This window comes from Seriola lalandi, unplaced genomic scaffold (genome assembly GCF_002814215.2).
Source record: "Seriola lalandi dorsalis isolate HSWRI2012SDOR001 ecotype SW California unplaced genomic scaffold, Sedor1 jcf7180002054576, whole genome shotgun sequence".
NCBI classification, from domain to species: domain Eukaryota; kingdom Metazoa; phylum Chordata; class Actinopteri; order Carangiformes; family Carangidae; genus Seriola; species Seriola lalandi.
Genome location: NW_019525129.1, coordinates 1,381,461 through 1,406,460, shown reverse-complemented (window position 1 = coordinate 1,406,460; position 25,000 = coordinate 1,381,461). Strand labels below are relative to the sequence as shown.

The 25,000-nt window shown below is 41.5% G+C and overlaps 1 protein-coding gene across 1 annotated transcript in view; it reads left to right on the top strand.

The window, feature by feature from the left end:
• The window catches only part of clasp1a (cytoplasmic linker associated protein 1a), a 92,497-nt gene extending 67,593 nt beyond the window's left edge, over nucleotides 1–24,904 (top strand). Inside the window, exons 23-45 of the mRNA XM_023417591.2 lie at nucleotides 263–427; nucleotides 2,519–2,677; nucleotides 4,127–4,189; nucleotides 5,148–5,251; nucleotides 6,119–6,142; nucleotides 6,778–7,022; nucleotides 7,472–7,535; nucleotides 7,716–7,718; nucleotides 7,833–7,996; nucleotides 8,327–8,405; nucleotides 8,507–8,650; nucleotides 9,583–9,678; nucleotides 12,080–12,229; nucleotides 12,936–13,042; nucleotides 14,611–14,736; nucleotides 15,104–15,251; nucleotides 16,497–16,743; nucleotides 17,578–17,634; nucleotides 18,535–18,725; nucleotides 18,845–18,973; nucleotides 20,109–20,315; nucleotides 20,828–20,944; nucleotides 22,204–24,904. Of these exons, the coding sequence (XP_023273359.1) occupies nucleotides 263–427; nucleotides 2,519–2,677; nucleotides 4,127–4,189; nucleotides 5,148–5,251; nucleotides 6,119–6,142; nucleotides 6,778–7,022; nucleotides 7,472–7,535; nucleotides 7,716–7,718; nucleotides 7,833–7,996; nucleotides 8,327–8,405; nucleotides 8,507–8,650; nucleotides 9,583–9,678; nucleotides 12,080–12,229; nucleotides 12,936–13,042; nucleotides 14,611–14,736; nucleotides 15,104–15,251; nucleotides 16,497–16,743; nucleotides 17,578–17,634; nucleotides 18,535–18,725; nucleotides 18,845–18,973; nucleotides 20,109–20,315; nucleotides 20,828–20,944; nucleotides 22,204–22,290 (2,876 nt within the window). The 3' untranslated portion in view covers nucleotides 22,291–24,904. The remainder of the gene's footprint in view (nucleotides 1–262; nucleotides 428–2,518; nucleotides 2,678–4,126; nucleotides 4,190–5,147; nucleotides 5,252–6,118; nucleotides 6,143–6,777; nucleotides 7,023–7,471; nucleotides 7,536–7,715; nucleotides 7,719–7,832; nucleotides 7,997–8,326; nucleotides 8,406–8,506; nucleotides 8,651–9,582; nucleotides 9,679–12,079; nucleotides 12,230–12,935; nucleotides 13,043–14,610; nucleotides 14,737–15,103; nucleotides 15,252–16,496; nucleotides 16,744–17,577; nucleotides 17,635–18,534; nucleotides 18,726–18,844; nucleotides 18,974–20,108; nucleotides 20,316–20,827; nucleotides 20,945–22,203) is intronic.
• Nucleotides 24,905–25,000: the final 96 nt, after the last annotated feature.

Sequence of the window (25,000 nt, the reverse complement as noted above, 5' to 3'; positions counted from 1 at the left end):
TGTTGCTTCTCACTTTTGTATTGTCACAAAAATAGTATTCATTCACCTTCAAATATAGATTTACCCTCAGTAAAATTAGAAAAAAACATAATGATATGTAACATAGCATTTAGTCTGTTGGAACACAGCTTGTTAAATTTGATTAATTAGTCAAAGCATGTTATTAAAGGTTGTCCCACTCCTCTGACCGTCCCCCAGCCACTCTGAATCTCGTCTAACTATGTTAAATTTATTTTTTTGTACTCTCTCTCCCCACCAACAGCCGGCAGTCGCTCCAGCTCTCCAGGCAAGCTGCTCGGCCACAGCAGCTACGGCCGGATCCCTCGAGCCACGGCGTCAGCTTCCACCACGCCAGCTGACAAGCGCAGCAGGATCCCCCGCAGCCAGGGCTGCAGCCGGGAGACGAGTCCCAGCCGCATGGGTCTCGGTAAGGCCAGGACTCACACCAGTCACTCTCTGTCTTTAGAAACTGGGTGCTCTGGTTCTGCAGGACGACTGTTTATGTGGTATAAGAATTACTCTGACTTAGAAGAGCTGAAGAAACCATATTTGTTGCTGTTTTTAAACCATATTTCATTCTTAGACAAAGTTTACTACAGTGTTCCTTTAAGTCTTCTGTTTTTTGTCAAAACACACCGGACTCAACAAGGAGGGTGACACTGATTGGTCACGTACTGCTCATCATTGACCACTCAGGTGTCACCACACAGGACATGAACACATGTACTGATAAGTGACATGAGTTGACACAGGATTATGTCAGAAACAAGTGAAACTGCAATTTATTATGTGAACTCCCTGATAAAGTAAACTCATGTTTACCTGTATACAGCAATGCAGCACTCACACACTGTATCCTGGACACACACACACACACACACACACACACACACACACACACACACACACACACACACACACACACATGCTGATGGTTTTCACTTGCCAGTTCATGTGTAGTTTCTGTCCTCAACTCATCATTCCTCACAGCTGTAGTTTGATGTGTGATTGGTTGAGAGGGAGCGTTGGTTATGGGTGTTGTAGTAGCACAAAAACAACTGAGTCCAGTGATAAAACTGAAACTGAGGTGAGAAAAATGACTGTTTCTGTTTGTATAGTCTTCACCTTCAGGGTTAAATCACATCGCTGGTTGACATTGACTGTGTAACTCTGTAGATGTCAGCATCTGATGTAGATACCAGGTGGAGTCAGACCTCTACAGACCGTCTGCTTCAACATCTGTGTCCTCGTTTGTCAGGGTTTGGTTGATGGTCTTCTCTAAGAGTCCGGCTGCTTTTTGTTAAAGTACAGAAAACTAGTTTCAGTAAGAGGAGATGCTGAATGTTTCTGATGAATTTCAGATCCTTCAGTTTGCCTTTAGTCAAAAGAAATGAATTATTAATATGTACAGGTTTGCATGATTAGAAATTACTCTTCGTGTTCCTTAATTACTCATCTTGATGTGTTACATTTGTATTATGTAAGCTACCAACAAAATAATCTTTTTTTATGTGTCTAATGTTTGTCACATGTCAGAAGCTTGAGTTGTTCTTGTGTCCAGACTGTCTAACCTTTAACTAGCAGGATGTTTTTTCACCAACTCACTCACCAGCACTCTGCTCAGCCACCGCTTCTTTCTGTTTTACCGTTCTCCTTTCTTCACGTTTGTCCTTCATTATCGCTCAGCCCTTTATTTCGCTTTGTCTCTTTATATATTTTAGCCCCATTAGCAGCAGGGTCCTAGGACAATGTCAATCAATTGTTTGTCAGTCAGTCAGTTGACTGTACAACCCTTCACACTTTTGTTTTTTGGCAGGATTGCTAACAAAAGTTTTTGTTTTTGTCATCTTTTGTCTTTCTTTCTTCCCAGAAAAAAAACACTTGCCTCTCAGGGTTTGTTTTCACAGAAGAAAAAAACAAAAACTTAGAAAAATGATCCTGGCAAAAAAAAAAAAAAAAAATGTTCACTTGCCTCCAGAGGCTTCCATAGGATCGTCAGCAGATTATGAATGATTTTTCTAATCATTTTGATAACCGCCTGAGCCCCTGTGTAGAGCCACTGTCAGCACAAAATGTGCATTTACAATATAATATATATATAAATGTGATTGTCATGAATTTTGTTGAGCACATTCAGAGAATGAAACCTTTGAATTTTGGATGGTCACTCATATTGCCTCTTGCATAAACTAATGATCCTAAATTAAGGGACAAATTGCCATTTAATTTGCTGACCACAGTCCTGTCACCAAGCAAATAAACCTTTTTGATGTTAGGGATTTTTTCAGCCTTTTCTCCTTATGCCACCGTAGCACCAACACAGACAGAGCTTTTAGAGTAGCAAAGTCACAATTTTCTGTTCATTCATTGCCAAACTTAAAATTATTGGAAGTAATGAACAGGCCTCCTGCAGAGCGTCATCTCTCATAACCTCCACTTTCTACCTCTTCTTTTCTCAACTTCACCCCCCCTCCACGAATGCATACTGACATTCCCACCTAACTTGTTGTCCTGACAGCCAGCCTGTGTGGTAAAGCTCTTCTTCCTGCTGCTCTTCCCTACCGCACGCTAGCCCGGAGCCGCATTCCCCGCCCCAGCATGAGTCAAGGTTGCAGTCGTGACACCAGTCGCGAGAGCAGCCGCGACACCAGCCCCGCTCGGGGCTTCGCTCCTCTGGGTGAGTACTGCTGAGCTCATAGCTGGATTAGCTGTTCCAGCCCAGAGAGTCCCACATGGACCGTCTTCACCTCCCACTCTTTCTACTGTTGTTGTCTGTGTTCAGTGCTGTTCGTTGTGGCCTCTCTGCCTCTGCCTGTCTTTCTGTGCATGTACTAACTGAGTCTCTGTAGGTTTAGGGAAGATTACTGTTGTATGTGGTGGACACAACTTTTGTTTTAGTTTTTTTTTTTCTACAATGATGTTACTTTGTTGTTTATACCAAGTATCAAAATGTTCTTCTCCATTTTGGTCTGTTTTAAGTTGGATTCATGTGTTTGAAATGTTTCTGAATGAACCTGTGTACATGTGGTGGTTTTAAGTGCCATCATTAAAGACTGAAGAAGACAAAGAAGGAGAAGTAGAAGCAGTAGTTGACAGTGCACTGTGAGCATTGAACAGCAGCTGCTACTGTGGTTCTTGTGCTGTGACATCCTGGGACGTGATGTTATAACTTTGTGCTCTTAACTTTATCATCAAGGAATCTATAAGGCATGGGTGGTCAAACTTAAGGGCTGTCAGTGCTGTTTATTTTAATTATATATACCGTTTAGTGCATGCAAGGAAAGAAAATGTGTTTGGGTGCTTTTCAGACCAGTTTTGCAGGGTGGGTTTAGTTAAGTGTTATTAATTCTTTCTATTCATAGATAGCTAGATAGATAGAGTATATACAGTGGTTAGAAAAAGTAAGTGGAATTACCTGTATTTATGTATAGATATATCTTAAAATATGGTCTGATCTTCATCAAAGTTACAAACACATCTGCTTTAACTAAATACACACAAATTATTGCTATGCTGTCAGTGCTGTTAGCATAGCATAGGCTAACTGCTTATGGGTTGCCGTTTTTGTTGTTTTTATACACCATCAGTTTAAATGATGGAGGTTTTTTTTTTGGTTAGGTGATGTATGTATGTGTGATGTATACACATTTTGAGGTTGTTTGGCCCCCTCCTTATTTTAGATTTCTTATTTATCATGAGGGACAAGGTGGTGGAATGAAATGCAGGATTCAAGAATCATGGGCCGCCTCCTTTGTATATCCAAATGTAATTCATAACCTCTGCAATGTGACTTTAGTCATAGACTCTCTGTAAAGGCTGAGTCAGGCTCCTTCACAATAAGTTTTGGTTTATAAAAAAGCATCAAACTCGATGATGTAATGAGCAGGTGCATTGCTCATCTTTCTTTCAGAAAAGCACAGTAAAAGAATGTCATAAATATCAACACAGACCGTACCATTTTATTGAGACAGGAACAAAAACATAAAAGCAAAAGTCCTGTGATCGTCAGTGTGAAAATGGAGTCTGAGTCTCCACATTAGAAGTTGGTGTTTAACCTGTTGTGTGAGTGTGTGTGTGTCACTAACCCCCCGGTCTGGATGTTGCCTACCTCTCCTGTCCCCTGCAGCTTCCCGACGTCACTCCCGTTCAACCAGCGCTCTCTCCACAGCCGACCCCCACGGCCAGTCAGGTGACCTGCATGCTCAGACCCAGCCTCCCAGTCCCTCTAGGCCCTCCCGACAAAAAAAAATCATTACCTGTCTCAGAGGCAATAATGCCAAATGTACCAGCATGCCTCTGCGGTCGTATTCAGTCATGTGACTCCATCATTCACTTCCTTTATTTTCCCTCCATCCAAAGTATTTTTTGAGCATCTCATTCAGTAGTTAAACAAACAGGAAAGGTGCATTTGTTTAGCATGTGTAGGGAAACATTACATTTTCATCTGCCTGACCTTTGATCACCACTTTATATCTTCAGTGCGTCATACATACCTTATTCATTTTAGCTTGTGGACTTGTCATGTACAGGCTTTGATGTGCTGATTCGGTTCATCTTTATTTGTTGTTTGCTGCCACTTTGTCTTTTGAGTTCTCAGTCATGTCTCATTAAGCAGCCTGTGGTTTGTTTGTAGTTGAAGTAGATTTTGTGATTGATGTTTTTTATTTTCTCCCAGGAGGAGCTGGTTTTGTTACGTTTGTGTGTTATACCTGCTGCCATCTGGTTTGGTCATGCTTTGAACTTTGAACTTCGTGCCTCTGTTGTTTTCATTTCTAACATATCAGCTCATATTTGTCTTTTTTCCTCTTTGGTGCATCCTGGGTGATTTCTCTCAGGGAAACAGTGTAGCTGCAGTGTTTGCCTGTGTCTGGGTTTTTCATTTGAAACGTTTGTTTTCATTTTGCTTTTGGTGGTTGGATAATTGAGCATATACCCTTTTTGTTATCTTTTCAGCTCACTCATTTACAGTATATTTCTTTATATTCAAATGTTTCTAAAGGAAATATTTTCTCTGTAAACTGTAAGAAAAGCAGCCTTTGCTTTTGTCTATTCAGGTAAGTTACAGTGACTGTTTTACTTTGTTTCTGAAGCTTACTCATCATCTTTGTTTCTCCCTTTACCCTCTTCTATTCCCACTTCCTGTCTAGACCGATACGGTTTGATTCATCAAGCGAGAATCTCAGCATCAGTCAACGCCATGAGGGTCCTTAACACTGGCACCGAGGTGGAGGCAGCAGTTGCTGATGCTCTGGTAAGTTGATGTGGAAGTCTGACTTCTGTTATTCAGTCTGTCATTTTTGAGAGGATGATGTATTTTAAGCAAGATTTTCATTTAGCATTTGAAATATGTGTTTGAAATAATTGAACTGCTTCCTCAGAGTTGGGTTGCAACTGTCTCGTCCCAGCTAACTGAGACCACCAACTCTATGTGAGGTGGTAAGGTTTAGGTTTAGAATTAATGTGTAAAGTTTCCCATTGCTGCTTAAAAACAGCCTTGCAAAGCCCTTTTGCTTCTTTTCAAACATGAAAAAATGAGGTGACTGTGGCTGAAATGTAAACTCATCTACCAATGTCAGTTTCCAAACTCATCATTTCTTTTATATCTATAAAACATAGTTAAGTTAGCTGCTTAGTTCAAAGTTCAAGAGGTTTCAAAAGACACTCACACTGTTATTTAACTATTCTCCAAAGTGTGTATTATTGTCCTTCCACTCACCTGTCAGGCTCAGAGGATTCTGACTGAACATTTTCCGGACTTTAATCCCATAATGGAAACTGAATTCACAAAACACAGGCCGGTTTTATAAGATCAGGGTCTTAGATCTTTGATTTGGAGTATTAAAGGTTTTTTAATTCTTTGACTGTCAAAAACAAGAAAGAAATTTCTGTTCATATGTAACAAGGTTTGAACATCCTGAAGCCGTAAGAAATATCAATCCACATGTTGTTTACACAAGTTTACTGATAGGATTTTAACCCTAAACCTCACACTGCTAAAATATCAAATGTCTAGTCTTGTCCTGTTTTGCAGACCCAGCAGAACTGTACTTGGTCTTTGTTTCTGCGTTAAACCTTCCCTCTCTCCTCTTTCCCTCTCGGTTGTTTGATACCATTTCAGCTGTTAGGAGACTCCAGGAATAAGGTAGTTGGTCATTTTACGTACTGTTTGTGTCTCCATGCCGTCACGCACTAATCAAGTTCAGAGAATATTAATGCAGCTTGGCTCATTATATTGGCTCATGACTCCCCTCCACCCCAAACCCCTTTTATTGATTTATTAATTTACTTTTAAATGTAGTTTTACCCTGAATGTGTATGTCCGTTGCATCTCAAATGTGTGCATCTATGGTACCATAGCAAAGATCTTTTTTTTTTTCTTCACATTGTCATGTTAATGTGTTGAACCTCATTGTTTTGGTACATTATTCATACATGTGTGTTTTTATTTAATTTCCATGACATGAAATAAGCTCTAGTGTTCGAAGCCTTTCCCTCTGCACTGCATTCATAGTCAAGACCTTTGCTTACTTGTGGCACTGCTTAACTGGCTTTTGATGTTCATTTAAAACAAAATTACTTGTTTAATTTTGTAGACCATAACTGATAAAATTAACATCCATAGGATAAAACATGAGGTGCACATTTCACACAACAGACAGAAAACTGCATGGCTAAATGAGCAACTGGAGTTTGCACTTTCCGCTGCGGAGCTTGGTTAACACTTAGCTATCGCACCGTGTCTCTTACATCTCCTTCGTGTTATTCTTTCCTCCACAGAGGAAGCCACTGAGGCGGAGGTACGAATCGCCAGGGATGTATTCTGACGACGACGCCAACAGCGATGCGTCCAGCGCCTGCTCGGAGCGCTCGTACGGTTCAAGAAACGGAGGTATTCCCCATTACCTGCGCCAGACGGAGGATGTGGCGGAGGTCCTCAACCACTGCGCCAGCTCCAACTGGTCAGAGAGGAAGGAGGGGCTGCTGGGTCTGCAGAACCTCCTCAAGAGCCAAAGAATACTGAGGTGGGAGTGAGCGCATGAGTCTCAGCCTTGGTGACAAAACATAATGCCAGAATGGAAATGTGAGCTTTGGTACTGTGTGGCCAGCTTGTTCAAGTGTGACCAAAGCAACTCAAAGAGACTGTAACAGTAGCCGCAGTAGTGTCCATACTTGTCAATGTGAACGTACTTATGCACTCAAAACAGCAGGAGTGAGTATGGAAGTGTGTGAATTGAGACACAGCAGAGGAAATGGCTGCGATGGAGCTGCAGGGCCTGGACTGCTGTGGGTTTTATGATCGTCTGAGCTTTAATGGCATTTTAAAGGAGGAAATGATAGATAGCAGCTTCCTGAGCTCTTCAGATAAATGACAGAATGTAAATGTCAACATGATTTCTGTATTTTAACCTGTTGTCGTAAGATGCATAATAATCATTCTGATTTCTTGCTTGGTTCTTTTTGTCCACTGCAGCCGAGTGGAGCTGAAGAGACTTTGTGAGATTTTCACGAGGATGTTTGCAGATCCACATAGCAAGGTATAGAAGATGCATTTTACCATCTAAAGCAATGACTAATTCTGTCTTTTGTGGAAATGCATGGAATCCAAAAACGGCAATAAATGCTGGAGCTCGTGTAAAACGTACTTGTATGACTCATTTGATACTAATGGAGTGTCTTCTGTTGCATGGTCTGCCTTGCTGTGGATTTAACAACAGAGAGTAAGTGTGCAGTTCAGTCCATGTTACTACACACACATGCATTAACCAAAATCTGACTGCAAATTAAATTAAAGTAAGCAATGGAGTGTAATAAATGTTTGAACGCGTCCTCAGGTGTTCAGCATGTTCCTGGAGACTCTTGTGGACTTCATCACAGTGCACAGGGAGGACCTGCAGGACTGGCTCTTTGTCCTGCTCACTCAGCTGCTGAAGAAAATGGGGGCAGACCTGCTCGGCTCCGTCCAGGCCAAAGTCCAGAAGGCCCTGGATATCACAAGGTCTGAAACACATGCCAGGTCACAGAGCTAAGATAAATGGATGAGGGCAATAGTTCACCCCATTTGAAATTAGTTGATCCAGTCTATTAGTATGTAATGAAAACACCTGGACTAGAGAGACAGAGATTTTTACCCATTTTGTGTGTGTATGTGTGTGTGTAAAACCTAAGTGAGATCTATTTGAAAGACACATGACCTCCTAAGCTTCTCAGTCAGCTGCTCAGTCAGTAGTCGGTGTAAACTCAAGCTTGTTCAGTAATGTTTCAGCAGATGAATCACAGTCTAATATCAGGCAGAAACTTAGCTTGTCTATGTCTCTGTCTGTGTCAGGGAGTCGTTCCCGTTTGACCAGCAGTTCAACATCCTGATGAGGTTCATCGTCGATCAGACTCAGACACCGAACCTCAAGGTAAATTAAACCGAGAGACGCTGATTCTTCTGGATTTTGATCAGTCAGTGTGGGTAATGCAGTTTTAGGAAGACGTGACCGAATGTTTGTCGACTCCTCAGGTAAAAGTGGCCATTTTGAAATACATCGAGTCCCTGGCTCGACAGATGGACCCGACGGACTTTGTGAACTCCAGCGAGACGCGTCTGGCTGTGTCGCGCATCATCACCTGGACCACAGAGCCCAAAAGCTCCGATGTCAGGAAGGTAGGCCGACACTATTTTCTAGCACTGAGGGGAAAGAGGAAATCTCTTGGCCTTAAAAATGAATAATCCTCCAGACCTCTTGGGTCATTCTTTATCTCTATCTTTTTTGCATATAATTTTACTTTATATTAATATTTTAAGTAAGATGCATATATTTAATATGTTTTTAATGTGATTGGAGAATTTTAATGTTTTATTTTAGTTTTAGCTCAAACGAGGTCTGATACAGGACATTTATCCTCATGGTGCAACGTCATAGTTTTAAGGTTTAGATTCCAAGGATATTTCAGTTTAATGAAAAGGGGACACATTAGATCTCACATCAAAGCCATGTTTTCTTTTCTGATTTTTTTCTTTGCCTCAACACCAGCGCTGGAAGTTATGCCATACTAAACTGTTATAACTGCATTACAAGTAGGTGAAGTAGCTTATTGCAAAACTAACTGCTTCAGTATAAGATTTCATAAAGCAGTGTGAGATATTTAATTGTAGAACAGATCTGCCATCTGTAAATTATGACATTAGCTTGTCAGAATTGACTCCACAGCCAGTGGCACATTGTTTACCTCCACGCTGTAGTGTCTGTAATGTTTTTCTTTAGAAGCAGTTATAAACTTTGATAATAGGCCCTCTCCGTGTGGACGGCCTTGGGTCAATGGCCCATTATCTTCCCCTTGTCTGATGCGCGTCACATGTGTCCCCTTCTGTTTGTTTTTCCACCGCTGTTCTTCCAAGTGAAATCCTCACCTAATTTCCAACCAGGGCCTCATGTCCAGGACGCTGAAATTAATAAAACAGTTTAGTCTGTTTTCATGAGTACAAATATGTGGGATGGTCCACACTGTGAAAGATTGATGCAGTATTGCCAAATGTGATGGTGGAGGACCTGTGTCATGCTGTAATCCCCGTTCTGCCCTGCCACTGTGCCCCAGACCCTTCATAACTGGGTGAGCGAGGAACTAATTGGCAGGTCCAGTACCGCAGCCTTACTGTCCACTGAGGGCAACCAGGAAGAGAGGTGTAAGCAGGTAGAGCCCGCTCCAGCAGCCAATCACAACACGACAAGCACGCACTGCCCTGCCTGCCCGGTGCCTAACCACCAACCTTCAGGACTGTGAAAACTTTAGTGTGGCATCTCTCACTCACCCTTTACCATTTATGCTCCGGCTATTCTGCTGTAACAACCTAAACAGTCGGTCTGTGTCTTGCAGTTTGATTTGATCGCTCACCAAATACATGAAGCTTGTTGTGCAATGAGACGTAACTGATTTTTAAATCACAGGAAAGGCTTGTTGCTTTGTATGAATGGACTTTTGAGGCAGTTTAATTGCTGAACATTGACAGAGATGCTGTTTTGTTACTACTGTGTGCCTAACACATTGTCTGTTTGAATCACCCTAACAACCTCTCATCACCTGCATACCTGCATGTTGTTAACATTTAATTTTCCTGCAGTAACATAGTTTCTAGAGAAGACTTTGAAAATATAGTAGTTTTATATCTTTATGTATTGTGTAATAGCTATAGCTTTAGTATAACTGACACTATACATGCTTACATTTTGTTGAGTCATTTGTCCCAAGTAACATATTCAAAGGCCGTAGGAATAAAACCTAGATGTCATCAAAAATTAGAAGTCTTTTACTGTCATTAAACTCAGTTCACCTTTTGATCTGAATGAAGAGAACTTGAAATTACCATGAAATATTTATGAAATATATTCAGTATACTGACACACTTAAAATCCCACTTGATTTTGCAGGCCTGGTACACATGCAGTATTTACAGTATTATCATTATTTTTCTTGTAATTATTTTCTGAGTAATACCTCAGTCATACCAGAACACACAGACATCATCACGTACTGTTGAAATCGGCAGAACTCAGCTCTTTCCAGTCATGTTAGTATCTACGGCGTTACTACAAAGTCTGTTCAGAGTAAAGATCCACAAACAGATGTTTCTTATAACCTCACTTTTATTACATCGTACATCCATGGTTACGGAAGTCAGGAACTGCTGGTTGTTAATGACACATGACTTTTCATGGTGCAGGGTTACCAAAATTTACACCACCTGAAGCATGAAGGGAACCCTGTTGGCAGTCTCAAAACATATTATGACAAAAAGGAAACCACCAGGAGAAACCCATTGTATGGCTTTGTGTTTATAGCAGCCCTATAAATGCAAATCTCACTGACTGACTGATTGACTGAGTGATGAAGTTACACAATTGGTTAAGTGTTGGAGTTTCCTCATTGCTTGTTGCTCTTTCAAAATAATTTAACAAGAACAAGCAATGTTGCCAAGTTAACCCCTTATTTGCTAGATTAACTGAATTTTCAGATGCCTTTACAGACATCTTGTCAAAAAAGCGACACTTCTAGCAACTTTTTGGACAAACCTTAGCTACTTTCTGTAGAAGAAAGTCATCAGTGTAGCCCTGTTAGCATGAGGTCGGACCGCATGGCAGCTGACACGAATGAGCTTCTAACTTTCGCTCTTACTGATAATTTTACAAGTGAATATAGTCAAAATCACAGCTCAGTCTTTGTCTTTAACTGGTGTGTTTGGTCATGTTGTCAGACGACTTTGTGGTTATAATATCAGGATTTCCGCAGCAGCAGAGCAGCAGTTAGGAAGTGTAGTTCAGCTGTATTAAAATACTGTATATATGAGCAAAGAGAGGAGGAGATCGACTAACACTAGGCAGGATGCACACATGACGCAGTCCAGCCATATACTAGTCTATACTTGACCTAGTCTTGTTTTGTTTCTTTTATATCTAGTGACATGTGCCAACAAGTCTGTAAATATAAATGTTAAAACCAAGCAAAACCAGCTCAGGGTTAACAAGTCACTGTAGCTTTCAGACCAAGTCTGATTAGTTTCTGTCTGAATGCAGTATACTGCTCTGTGAATAACAAACTTCCATCCGCCCAACAACAGAAAGCTACTACATTAGTTTATCTCTACTCACTTGCATGTTGCAACACTATTATAGCAACAACATACAATGGACTTGAGTAGCTGTGTGCCAAATTAGTTTTCCACTGAATGCAGCTTTGAACACTCACCTTTTAACACGTTTCTTTCTACAGGCTGATGCACTGTGGAGCAGAAAAGCTGGTTTCCATGGTTCAGAATTGTTTTGGCCTTTATCACTATTAACCTTTACATCAAATTGGTCTTCCATGGTTTTACAGATGCAGACCATGTGGAAAGTTGCCAGAGCAATTCATAATTCAGCCATGACCTGTACTTTTTGTGCTTTATATTTTAAAAATGTCAGTACTTACGCCTGACTCACTCTGGTCAAATAGCAGTTTGTAACACGTGGTCAAGATACCTCTGAAACCAAGGAAACCATCTGAACTTTATACTCTGTTGTGGCCTCCATGCTAAGCTGTTGTGCTTCACGAACTCCAGGCAGCCCAGGTGGTGCTGATCGCCTTGTTTGAGCTCAACACCCCAGAGTTCACCATGCTGCTCGGAGCACTGCCCAAAACCTTCCAGGACGGAGCCACCAAACTGCTACACAACCACCTGAAGAACTCCAGCAATACCAGCAGCAGTGTGGTGAGTGAAGTGAAACATTTGGACTGAGCGGCAACCTCCAGGACTGAAAAATGAAGCAAAAAGCCGCAATTCCTCTAATGATCACTAGAGTCTGGCTCCAACAGTGAGTCAGTCCCCATAGACTCCAATGTTAAAATGTCCAACTTTACAGCAGAAATTAACATGTTTACAGTCTGGTACAAAAAACAGTTTTCATCTCTAGAGCTAATTTCCTCCTTCATGACAACTGTACAGGGTCCCATATAGTATACAGGTAAATGTCCATGTGTCTTTGATACTTTCACAGTATTGATATAGAACCTAGACCTGCTTTATAATTCAATGTGCTCAGTCCACAAAGAAATGCACACAGCCTGTATTCAGAAACTGAGCCTTAAAACTGGCCCTTTAATACTTAACCTCTTTGAGTGACAGGTTGGTGAGTGTAAGCTTGCCAGAAACCAGCATTTTTGGATTAGCTGCGAGTTAGGTCGAGTCGGAAACTGCCAAGATGGCGATGGTGGAGCAGCGTTTTTGAGTAGCTTCAAAACCGCTCTTCAGAAACCTGTGGGCGACGTCACGGAGGCTACGTCCATCCATACATACAGATATATACATTCTGTGAAACAGACCCTCAACTCAGATGAAAAATGATGTGTCACTGTTAGAATCATCAGACAGCAGCGTTGACAGGTTCAGACTTCATCATCGTTTCCTTGCCTTCCAGGGGTCTCCAAGCAACACCATTGGACGGACTCCGTCGCGCCACACCCCTAGCAGAACCAGCCCCCTCACTTCCCCAACAAACTGTTCTCACGGAGGACTCTCTCCCAGGTAGCTAATCACCGATCTGCTGTTAATCTGTTATCAACAACACACCTCCTGTCCTAATGCATGGAGTCGAGCTAACGCACAAACCTAACAGGCAGGTTGGTGGAAGCATGGTACTGAGTGAGCTGCTCAGAGAGAGATCAGCTTATTTAGGCAGGAATAAAGAAGCCAAATCATTATTTTTCTCCAAACAATACAACTTAAAAAGCTTGTGGCCTTTTCATAAGATATTTACTGGCTGAGACACGGTTGTTGCTGTGAAATATGATAAACAGGCTCTTTGAAGCTGTCACATACTGTATAAGCAAGATTATAGTAGTTTTGGATTTTTCATTAGTTTTTATTTTTATTTTTATTTTTGTTTGTTTGTTTTCAATTTCTATTTAGTTTTAATTCATTTTTAAAGCAGGTTAGCTCATTTAGTTTAGTTGAAAATGCTCCGTTTTAGTGTAAGTTTTATTAGTTTCAGTGTTAATTTTATTTTTTTGTTTGTTTTTTTTTAGTATGGGGGATTTGTTGGGGGCTAGATAAAACGGTCAGAAAAGTATTGTGTAATAACAACTCAAAAAAATATCAAACCATTTAAAAAATGTTGGAAAGATGAACAACCATTCACAAAAGACAACTTTAAAAGATGTGTGTCATAGATGCTGCAGCTCTATGGCTCATCATTGCAGTTAATTAACAATAAAATACTTGACATCATTAATACAGCAAATGTTTTGGATACTTTAAGTGAACATGTACTGGTCGTACTCTGAGAACCACACAGCTGTAAGATACTGCTCCATCTGGCACAGCTGAAAAATTAGAGGGCAGTTTTTATTGCCAACCAAAATACCTATAAGCTTATGTATGAAATAAATTGAAAAAAGACAAAAATTAAAGACATTTTCTCTATGTCTTAATTGTTAATTCTTCTTAATTCTCTAACCTTAATTTATTTTGTTAGTTTTGTAAAAACACAAAAGACAGTTTCAGTTATCTTTTTTTTATTATTTATAAAGCCTCATTTTTATTATTATTTCAGAATGAAATTTTTTTTTTCACATCAAGTTTTTGTTATTTAGTTCCATTAACCTTGTATATTAGGCTGTTATATAAAATCCCTAAAATGTGTTTGTTTGATTGTCTGCGACTGAGCAGCTCACTCAGCTGAATCACTGAATCACAGTCCTTTTATCTGCAAGCAAAAACCCATTAACTCTGATGGCGGAGATATTGTATTTCCTGGTCTCTGAACCTGCAAAATTCTAAGTGAGAAATGGCCCCTCACTCATGATGAGGATGATTTTTATTTCATGTAAAACTCCTTGTGGGATTCTGCTTCTTTCCACTGCTCTCCTCTAAATTAACACTTTCCTTTAACCTTTAAAGCTCAGACTACTTTCTTTTTCTCTTTTCTCTTTCCGCACGCTTGTTTTTCTCTTTCTCTTCCCCTCTCTTGTCTCGTCTTGTCTCGTGGTCTCCTCGTGTTGTCCATTCCCATCTGTCTTGGCCCCCCTACCTCCTCCCACTCTTTTTCTCTCCTGTCTGTCCATCCTTCCCTCCCGGCCGCGCTGTGGCAACAGTCGGTTATGGGGTTGGGGTGTCGACGGACTCTCAAAGCACCCCCCTGCCCCTCCTCCTCCTCCTCCGCCTCACTCCACCCCTGCTGCCCCCTCCCTAAGGGTCCTGCGCAGAGCATATTCACCCAGGTAATAAGGTGGGCTGAGACACACAGGAGATTATGCCCACATAAAGCCAGACCCTCATCCTGATGATTTCGTAATCCAAATTCCCATTTTCCATACCAGCTGAGAGGATCTTTATATTCTTTATATTCCGCAATTATCTCTATTAAAATTAAAAAAATCATGTTACATGTTACCTTCAGTAATGTGGTCTGTGTGAAATCCATAATAAGCCATAAAATTAAGATTTACATCAGTCAAATGCTAAAGCTCTCACTGGTGGCAAAACAACTTTATACTTGTATATCTGCTTCTTATACTCAGTTTATATCAATGTTGTGCATATTTCTCTCTCTCTCTGTGTGTGTGTGTGTGTGTGTCTTTGTGTTAGCATGATGGAGTACGACACAGAGAACATGAACTCTGAGGAGATCTACAGCTCACTGCGAGGCGTCACTGAGGCCATCCAGAGTTTCAGCTACCGGAGCCAGGAGGACCTGAACGAGCCAATCAGACGGGAGGGCAAGAGGGACGACGCAGTGAGTCACAAGCTTCTCGTCTTCTCACAGCGTTTTCCTGAATCTTCCTGCTCAGAAAAATCAAGTGACGGCACTGCAGCTGAAAACAGATCGTTAAAGTGAAAGCAGTCGGTTGCATTTTGAATTCACAGCTGAAAATTAATTTGAATTTAAATTTAAGAATTTGACCGCACAGTATGTAACTTCTACTGCTCAATCAAAACAATGACAAAAGATAGTGTTTGGTGACGTTGTGAAATAGTGTGGGATCATTGGAGTTGTTGTCTTCACCACCATTTCCGCCAGCTTCTTCTGGTTTGGATTCCTTCAGGTTTTAACCGACAGCTGAACCCTAACCCACAGAGGTGCCCTCTGTATGACAAACGGACCAGGGATTAAAACCAGTAGAAACACAGAATAAAGCCATATTAAAAATCAGTGATTCACTGACGCAATTCAGCGGACACAGGACATCCCTGAGCTGAGGAAATGTCAGTAAGCTCAGCTCAGTTTCTCTGATAACTTCAGATCCAGGCAACTGATGACTAACATCCTTCATCTGGTTCAAATATAGAATTGAAAACTGTAAAAAGTGTATGTGGCTTAAAACTAGATAAAAGTACATTTTGAGCTTCTGGCAGGAAACCACAACACTGACACATGATCATAGAGGATATGATGTCATTGACAGGCGACCAAATGACACGGAGCGCTACCTTTAATCATGGTGTGAGAATTACTGGAAACACTTGGGATAATGTTAGAACACAACTCAACAACATGTAGGTCATAGGTCTACTCATTTTAATGTGGAAAAGTTACAGATGATAACTTTAGACAAGGCCTAAAGGCACCCACGTCCTTTTCTTTAATCATTCTTCTGTTCCACTGGCACAGCTTGGATATGCAGAAAAGTGGTTGCCACACAACTTTACCTCTCTACATGTTAAAGGATAGATTCACAGTATTTATATAGTCGGGAACCCGTAAGAACAGCAAAACAGGTTTTGCTTATCCCTTTCTAATATGTTTTCAGTGTAAGTGACGGCAACTAATCCTCAGTCATTGTTGTGCACAAAAAACTATTAAAGTTTATCTGAAGCTAATTTGAGGACTGTATGAACCCTGTTTTTGAACACAAATGTTTTCAGACAATAAGAAAATTGTTGTATATGGAGGAGTTGGACAGCTATAAATAAAATCATGACTGTTAATTATCCACTATCTCACATCCTCTCGCTCTCCACCGACCTTGCTGTGTCACAGGCCGGGAGAGAAGGAGTAGCGTCGTCTCCTGGTTCTGATGCTCGCCTGGGTTTGGACATGGTGGAGGGAGGTCGCACTGCTTTGGATAACAAAACCTCACTACTCAACACCCCATCTCCACGCTCCTTCTCCGGACCCCGGAGTCGCGAGTTCGCCCCGTACGGCTACGGAGACACCATCTGCTCCTATGACAAGAGCGCCCTGAAGGAGGCGGTGTTTGACGACGATGTGGAGCAGTTCCGCGACTGTGAGTTCACGACAAAAAAAACAAATCTGCAGTGAGGTGTTGGTTGATTATTGCAGCAGACAGAAATCAATATCACACCAGACTGCACACAGATATTTCATGAAGCTGTTTGAGTTTTAGAGGCTTTTTTTGTTTTGGAACAAAGTGATTTTAATCTGTTCATGAAGTAGCGATTATACAACTTTGCAGAGTGCTTTCAATTAGAAGTGAAGGATACAGGAAGTGGAGACACGTCCATGCATCCGTGCTCTCACCTGATCCGGTCAGACGTGAAGGTCCGTGCACCCGACAAGAGGGAGAGAGGAGAAATAGGAGAGAAAGACTAAGAGGAGAAACAAGATTGTAAAGATTAGCAAACATTCAGCTGCAGCTTCTTATCTTAGTGTAATTCATCCCTGATGATCTGCATCAAATGTGAAATATCTCCATACACTAGTCTACACCAGACACGATCCAACGGTCCTGACTTTCCCCCGATCATCCCTCCGGCCTCTCAGTCGTCCACCATTCCCTCATTGTGTAACTGACCATGTCATATAAAGGCAGACACACTGCTGCTGTGTGATTACAAGAAATTACCTCCCCCACAAATGTGGCAATAAAATATGTGTAGTTTGCTTCGACTGTTCACTTGGTCAGCTGGCTGATCGTTGTATTTAGAATGAATTTGTTTACCACAGTCACTGGTGTGTATGAGTCTGCAGCTCCTCTGTTGTAAACCAGTCTGTGTGTCAGTTGTTGTCATCACATCCTTTTCCTCCTGTCTCCCCCCTTTTGTCCCCCATCTCCACCTCCATCCCTCCTCCTCCACCCTCCCTCACCCCTCCTCTCCAGGCCGACGTCAGGACAGTGGTGAAAACAAGATGACGCTCCCCAAGGTGTTTGCTCCTGGTAAAGATGCCTCCCCCGCCTGAGTTTTCTCGCTGACTGTTTGACCGACTCGACAACCGCTCGACTGACTAGTTTACTGACTGTACCTTCACTCCACTCACCCTTTGTCTGTGTTTGCATAATTCACTTTGCTCTCTCAGTTCCCATTACTGTTTCTTCATCGTCTTCTAACTTCTTTTACTCCATCTAGTCCCTCTGTGTCCAACCTACAGTCTCTAGCTGGCAGGTTGATGCTTGTACTAATGGTTGTGGCCTTCACTCTAACGGACATAATGATTGGGTGACTGTAATAGTACATCTAACACGTGAATAACATCATTTTCTAATATGTAGAGTCCCCTGAACATAATACATAATATTAGCTTAATCACACTAACATCTATAGTACAGCAGTAAATGAACATGAGTAATTTTGTCCAACCTGACAAAGGACATTTATTATGAAAAAAAAAAAGAACACCACACATGAAAACTGAGTTGCACACCAAATTCTTATCCCTTTAATGTCCAAATTTTGGCTGTGAAATTCAGTTCTGAAATGTGAGCAGTTTCTTTTGACATTCATCCCTTAATTAGCCATCAGCTTTACACCATATTCCTCACCCAGAATGCACCACAGTGTTAGTCTTGGCTTTCCTGTCATCTTATATTCAGATGCAAAGGTGCATTTTTTTCTTGTAAACAAGTGAAAACATGTATTTTTGAACTGAGACTGGTTATACAAGTCCCTACTTTACCAGCTAGTTTATTTACATTTAAACCGAGTAACATCAGTTTCTTCTAGTCCTGAAAGAACTGAAGATTGATGTCAGATGAAATGAGTGTAGGATGATGCAAAGTTTTGATTGTGTCTGACTCATTAACTTCATTTATTCCTCTCATCCTCTCCTCGGCGAACAGTCGGTCAGGACCACTCAGATCTTGTAGCCGACCTGCTCAAGGAACTGTCCAATCACAATGAGCGCTCTGAGGAGCGTAAAGGCGCCCTGGTGGAGCTGCTGAAGATCACACGAGAAGACAGCCTGGCCGTGTGGGACGAGCACTTTAAGACCATCCTCCTCCTCCTGCTGGAGACACTGGGTGATAAAGATGTACGTGAACTGATGGCTCCGCATGTGACTGTTGAGCGTGTGCTCTATGGAGGTTTGCTAGTTACCATACAGCATTCAGTGGTGGGGTATGGGTTACTGATGTCTCTGTTTCCCCTCAGCACACCATCCGAGCCCTGGCCCTGCGCGTGCTGAAGGAAATTCTGAGGAACCAGCCGGCCCGCTTCAAAAACTACGCTGAGCTTACCATCATGAAGACGCTGGAGGCTCACAAAGATTCTCACAAGGAGGCAAGCTGCTCCCACATCTCCCACATGAGAACTCCACACTATTATTATTACTATTTCAAAAATTAAATGATTTCAAAGGTGCATTAATGATAATTTTCTCAGTTGGGTTCAGTGGAACAAGCTGTTTAAGATATTATGGATCATATAGATAGTATGCCAGCAAACTGTTGCCTATTTGAAAATATACATCCAGCCGAAATGAGCAACATTAACATTTATTTGGAGTCAAGTTTGTGTCCACCTGATGCATCAATGTCCAATAATCACTTCGTTTTTAGGTGTGTGTTAGTCTCCTCTGACTCCTGAGAACAAGTTCTTTATCAGCTAAATGCTGCTCTGTCTCTCCCAGCTGGCTGCTAACTGAGCTTGGGAAATAGTTCACAGTTTTTATCATGTTTGAGGCTCAGAAAACCAAAACAATGAGACTAAATGGCTGTTGATGTTGAGACCTGCAGAGCTGTTATAAATCATAAAGTCTTTACAATCTGTTTATCATCATGTGAACAATAACAATAGTTGAACACAGTAACCTCTGACATACAGGAGAAACCTGAGGGGTTACTCAGGGTTAACTACAGACCAGGACGGTCTGGTATGAAGGGAGGTAGTACTGTATTATATAATTATATAGGCTACAGTGTTATTATAAAATATTATACTGTATATAAGCTGCTCCTCTGCAAAAGTACTTTGTGTCACATACATAACTGAATAATGATGATAGAGCTCCACTGCTTCACGTTGTGTTAAAACATTAACAACTCTCTCTGACTCAGGTCCCAACACACACACACATACACATATCAGTGTTTCCCCTAGAAATTTTTCCAGCAGCAGTGCTGTTGTGTATGAGGGTGTGACACCGGCACATATTCAGAATAGCTTCAAATTATTATGCACAATTAATATACGTATTCAGTGTATGACTCACAGAATTTGCTATACATATCAGAGTCCATGAAGAGGTTTGTACAAGGACACCTATGTGATGGAAGATGTCACTTTGCTAATCCTATTAAGACACTAATGATCACCCACTGATCGAGTCTCTGAAAGACAAAAACACAATATTTCATCTTTTTCTTCCCACATTATGTGATTCTCAATGTGTGTGTGTGTGTTTGTGTGTGTACAGGTGGTGCGTGCGGCCGAGGAGGCAGCGTCCACCCTGGCCGGGTCCATCCACCCGGAGCAGTGCATCAAGGTGCTGTGCCCCATCGTGCAGACAGCCGACTACCCCATCAACCTGGCCGCCATCAAGATGCAAACCAAAGTCATTGAACGCATCGCCAAGGACTCGCTGCTGCAGCTGCTGCCTGACATTATCCCTGGACTCCTACAGGTCTGAGTCTAAAACAAGATGCAGGATTTTATTTATAAAGAAATAAATTTAGAATGTTATATGTAGAATTTTTTTTTGTGGATTAGATTAGATTCTTTTAGTTGCTGAGAAAACCTGAAATTCTTTCTCTTTCTTTAGCTCTGTCTGGACACCGGCCTCGAAATTTGATAAACTCACCAAAAGGATAATCCAAAACATGTTTTCAAGAAACAGACAGTTGTTTTTTCTAATTGAACAAGCTTAACTAACAGGAGAGCCGGGGTTTCTGGGGACAGACAGAGCAGAAACATCCTTGTCGGCTCCAAAAGGGCATATTTGGACAATGTGCATATTTGGACACTGAGAATTATTTGCCTTATTTGTCCCTGGAAATGTTTGCGTGTACTCTGCACTCTTTGTGACTCCTCCTACGTTCCTGCTGACACCTCCTGTGTGTGTGTGTGTGTGTGTGTGTGTGTGTGTGTGTGTGTGTGTGTGTGTGTGTGGTGCCTGATGCTGTCTTGTCTCCGCAGGGCTATGACAACACAGAGAGCAGCGTTCGCAAGGCCAGCGTGTTCTGTCTGGTGGCTATCTACTCTGTGATTGGCGAGGATCTCAAACCCCACCTGGCACAACTCACAGGCAGCAAGGTACTGACCACCGCCAGCAAGGTTTTGCATGTCCACATTCTCACACACACACACACACACACACACACACACACACTGTTACCAAAACCTCTTCACAGACGCGGCACCTTATCATCTTCCCATGTCTTTATTTCGCAGCTGGTTCTAACTGGTCGCCCTCTTATAAAGTGCAAGTTCATATTTGCCCTACTTCTCATTACAACCTGTGTCCTTGGGTTATGTAAGGGTTGAGGTCTGAGGGTCAGCTTCACCTCAATAAAGGGACCCTCCCCTCCCTTAACCACCTCCACCCTCCACCTGTGATATTTTGAGCAGCTGCTTATCTGAAACACACACACAGTGTCGACTGAGTGAAGCTGAGGAAGTCGCATTCTCAAGTCGTACAGATCAAACATGAAGGAAAACTGATGAGGAGTTAGGAAAGTGCACTAGAGCAGGGAGCGTTCAAAACACGCTGATTAAGTCATTAATAGATTAACACGTTACAGTGCTGCCTTAACGTAACATTATTTGACACATTAACGTTGGGTTACCTGAGTGCGGTGCACCTTTACGTGTCTCTTCAGGTTTGTAGCTGCAGAGCATCTCTCCCGACAACATAAAAATCTCACTTTTTCTCTTTGAAGTGAGTCCAAATGTCACCCTGGTTTGGTTCATATTGTTTCCAGTCACTGTTTCTTGTGCAGGCTCCTACAGCTGTAGAGTTAAAGTTCATAGTGAGGTCCAGGCGGATGCTGCTGGGGGTGCTTTCATGGGCGCACTGCTGCACAAACTCACCACTAAGATGTTTTGAGTGCGCAGGAACAGAAATGCGCAGTGCAGATATTCAAAGAGGAACATTTGGATTCTCAATAAACACTGTCATTTTTGTCTTCTCTTATTTATCATCAAAAATAAAGAGACATTTTTTTATAGTTTTTATTTTAAACTTAATTTTAGTCACCTCTTTTTGGCTGGACTGCAACAGCAGGGACAGCCCTATAATAGTTCATGTTACTGACTGACTGACTGACTGACTGAGCAAGACTTTGTGACCCCTTCCAAAGGGATAGCAAGGTAAATCTGAGGGCGCATGATATAAACAAGATGGCAAATACAAAAATAAAGTCTGCTACATAAATTGTTTTGTTTTTTTCTGACTTAAACTCTTTGCTCCTCATTGTTAAATACTCAATATTATTACTATTTAAATCAAAGGTCCTCAGCAAACATGATGTGCTGATGTAACTTAAACATCTCTTGTCTTTGCTTGTGTGCAGATGAAGTTACTGAACCTCTACATCAAACGAGCCCAAACGACCAACAGCAATAGCAGCAGCTCCTCAGACGTCTCCTCTCACAGTTAATGGAAGGAGGTTTCGTTTGGAAACTGTGGACGGACGGACGGACGGACGGCGTTCCAGGATTTCCAGGGCATAGCCGCACTTCTTTCAGACTCCTCCGTCTTTGAGCTTCCCCTCCTCCTCCTCCTCCTCCTCCTCCTCCTCCTCTTCATCATAACTCCAGCTCCGCTGCGCTTCTCTCCTGTCTCGAGGGGACCCTGTAAACCTGTCTGTCATTTACTCCCTCCTTCCTCCTCCCCACCCCGCCTCTCTAAACTTTTGAATGTAACTGGATTGGTTTTAGACGGGTGGGGAGGGAATCAACGAGTTTAGAGTTTTTGGATTTGGGAAATGCACTTTTCTCTTCCTCTGTAGTTCCCACACCCTCCACACCACTTTTTTGTCAATGGAGTCCTGTTTCTCCTTGAACCCTCAGATTCGGTAGCATAAGCAGTTCATACATAATACCATGAATTATTATTAATATTATTCACATCAGAGTAGAGAAAATTCTGTCAAATCAGTTTTGGGATGATGTGTCATTTGGCTGGCCCAATGATGGTGATGAGCCTGTAGGTTTTGGGATGAATTCTGGTTCAGGAGCATAAAAACCAAATACTGTAAGAAAAAAAAAAGGAAACATGCCAGGGAACAGTGTGACATAAAAAAGAAAGTACCATAGGAGCATATTTGGTTCATGTAAAAGTTTATGGATCAGGGCTCACAGAAGCCTGAGCAACTTAATAGATGAAATCCCCCTTTCACAAAATTGATGTTTTACTCAACAAGGTACCAAGATGCTAAAAGAAAGATTCAGCTACAGAACTGACAATCCTTCAAATGTTGTGCATATCTTTATTTTGAGGTAAAGAAGAGGAAATTGAAGTTGAAGTTAAAGGCTGAATTTGTCGTGAAATTCACAATCAGCAAAGAGAATAGAGGTTTAGCCCAGGAGACATTTTCACACTGAACTTTTCTGCATTAAGTGGGAAAACAGAGCTTTTTGTTTAACGCGCTTTTCACGTGCAGAAGACGCCTACAAGGCTGCCGCTCACTCGAAGTGTGCTGAGTGACTCGGTCTGAAGAGGAAGTCCTTCCTTTGTAAATACTCCAGATGTTTTTTCTCCGTGTGGAATTGGGAGAGAGACCGGAGATCCGAGACAGTCAGATAGACATTACCGGGCCTTATTCACTTCACACACGCTGATGTTTGTTGACTGGGACTTCGGAGAGTGAATTGGGATGTACAGCACTGTAACTCTGGGCTCTGAAAAAAAAAAAAAATGTGAATCTGCAAGAAAACGGACCCTGGTGGGTTTTTTTTTTTTTTTTTTTTTTTTTGACGACAAAGCAAATACAGTATTAGTCGTTTCCTCTGATCTCCTCCTTCATGTAACCGCGGCTTTTGCAATAACCGTAAAAATCCACAAATAAAGGTATTTTGTACATACACTTTTTGACCACTGCTTCGCAAAAATTTTACACTATGTCGAAAAAGAAAAAAGAGAAAAAGAAAAGTGAACGGGTTGACTCTCTGACTCTAACTTCTTTTGCACGTTAGCAAACTAGCTTGCATGTAATCTGCAGCACTTGTCAACTTGCTGTTTTGGAAGGACCCAGGGGTTGGTTTTTTTTTTTTTTTTTTTTTCGGTTGTTAAAGTGCACTTGTAACATCATCAAATTACTCATCTCTGATCTAATGTTTCAGAGGAGTCGGTCACTGACATGCTCATGTGTAAAAAGGTACAAAATGGAGACGACAGCTGTTGAGCTGAACCATGTGTGTGATAGAAGCGCTCAGGCAGGGTTTAAAGAGACTGTACCTCTGAGCAGGACTGAAGTCTGAGGTATCAGAGAGCTTTAAAATGCTGGATTCCTGCTGATTGATCCCTGATTGGAGAGTTTTCCCATTGAATCAGATTTTTACTACTGTAGGAAAAGATCGGACTGTCATTGCCTTTTTTTAAATTCTGTTATCTCGTTTGCTAAATCCTAGAAAATAAATAATAATATAATAGTAATAATGATGATAAGGAAGTGTTAGTATTCTAGTTTCACTTGGGGGCTCCCTGAGTCTGTGGATGACCAACTTGGTGCTGAATCCACTGAATGGGCCAATTCTGGTTATTTAAGTAAATGAATGTACAGTGTTTGCATAATGTTTTAATTTGCTTTTTTATGTATCGGTACTGAAAGTAACTTCAATGACACGCCGCCCTGCACACTCTCTGCACTCTGCCTGACTGTCACCTAAATCCCTTGGACAGTTTCAGACCATTAATCAGCTGGGTTTCGTTTTTATCGGGGCAGATCTGTCGTCGTCCTTCGGGGGAAAGTTCACCAGTCACCACGGTCGCTCGCTAGCATCTCGTATCACATTGCTGGTCCCAGAAACAAGACAAGATGGGTATTCCTTGCAAACTGTTCACTATGCATGTTCTGCAGTACACTGTCTTTCTTTTGTCTCAATCGGTCATGTAATATTCATACCTGTATTTATATATTTTATTTTATCTTATTTTATTCTCTCATGATAAACTGTACAGAAGGTTTTTTTTTTTGTTAAAATCCACCTGTGATAGATTTGCAACAATGTAAAGAAACTGTTTGCTCTAGAAATAAACAGACTCAGAGCTAATCTGGATGTTTCCTGCTTATTCACCCCCCCACCCCCACACCCACCCCCGATTTCACAATTTCTAACATGTTACTTCATCTTGTGTAAGATCTGAAA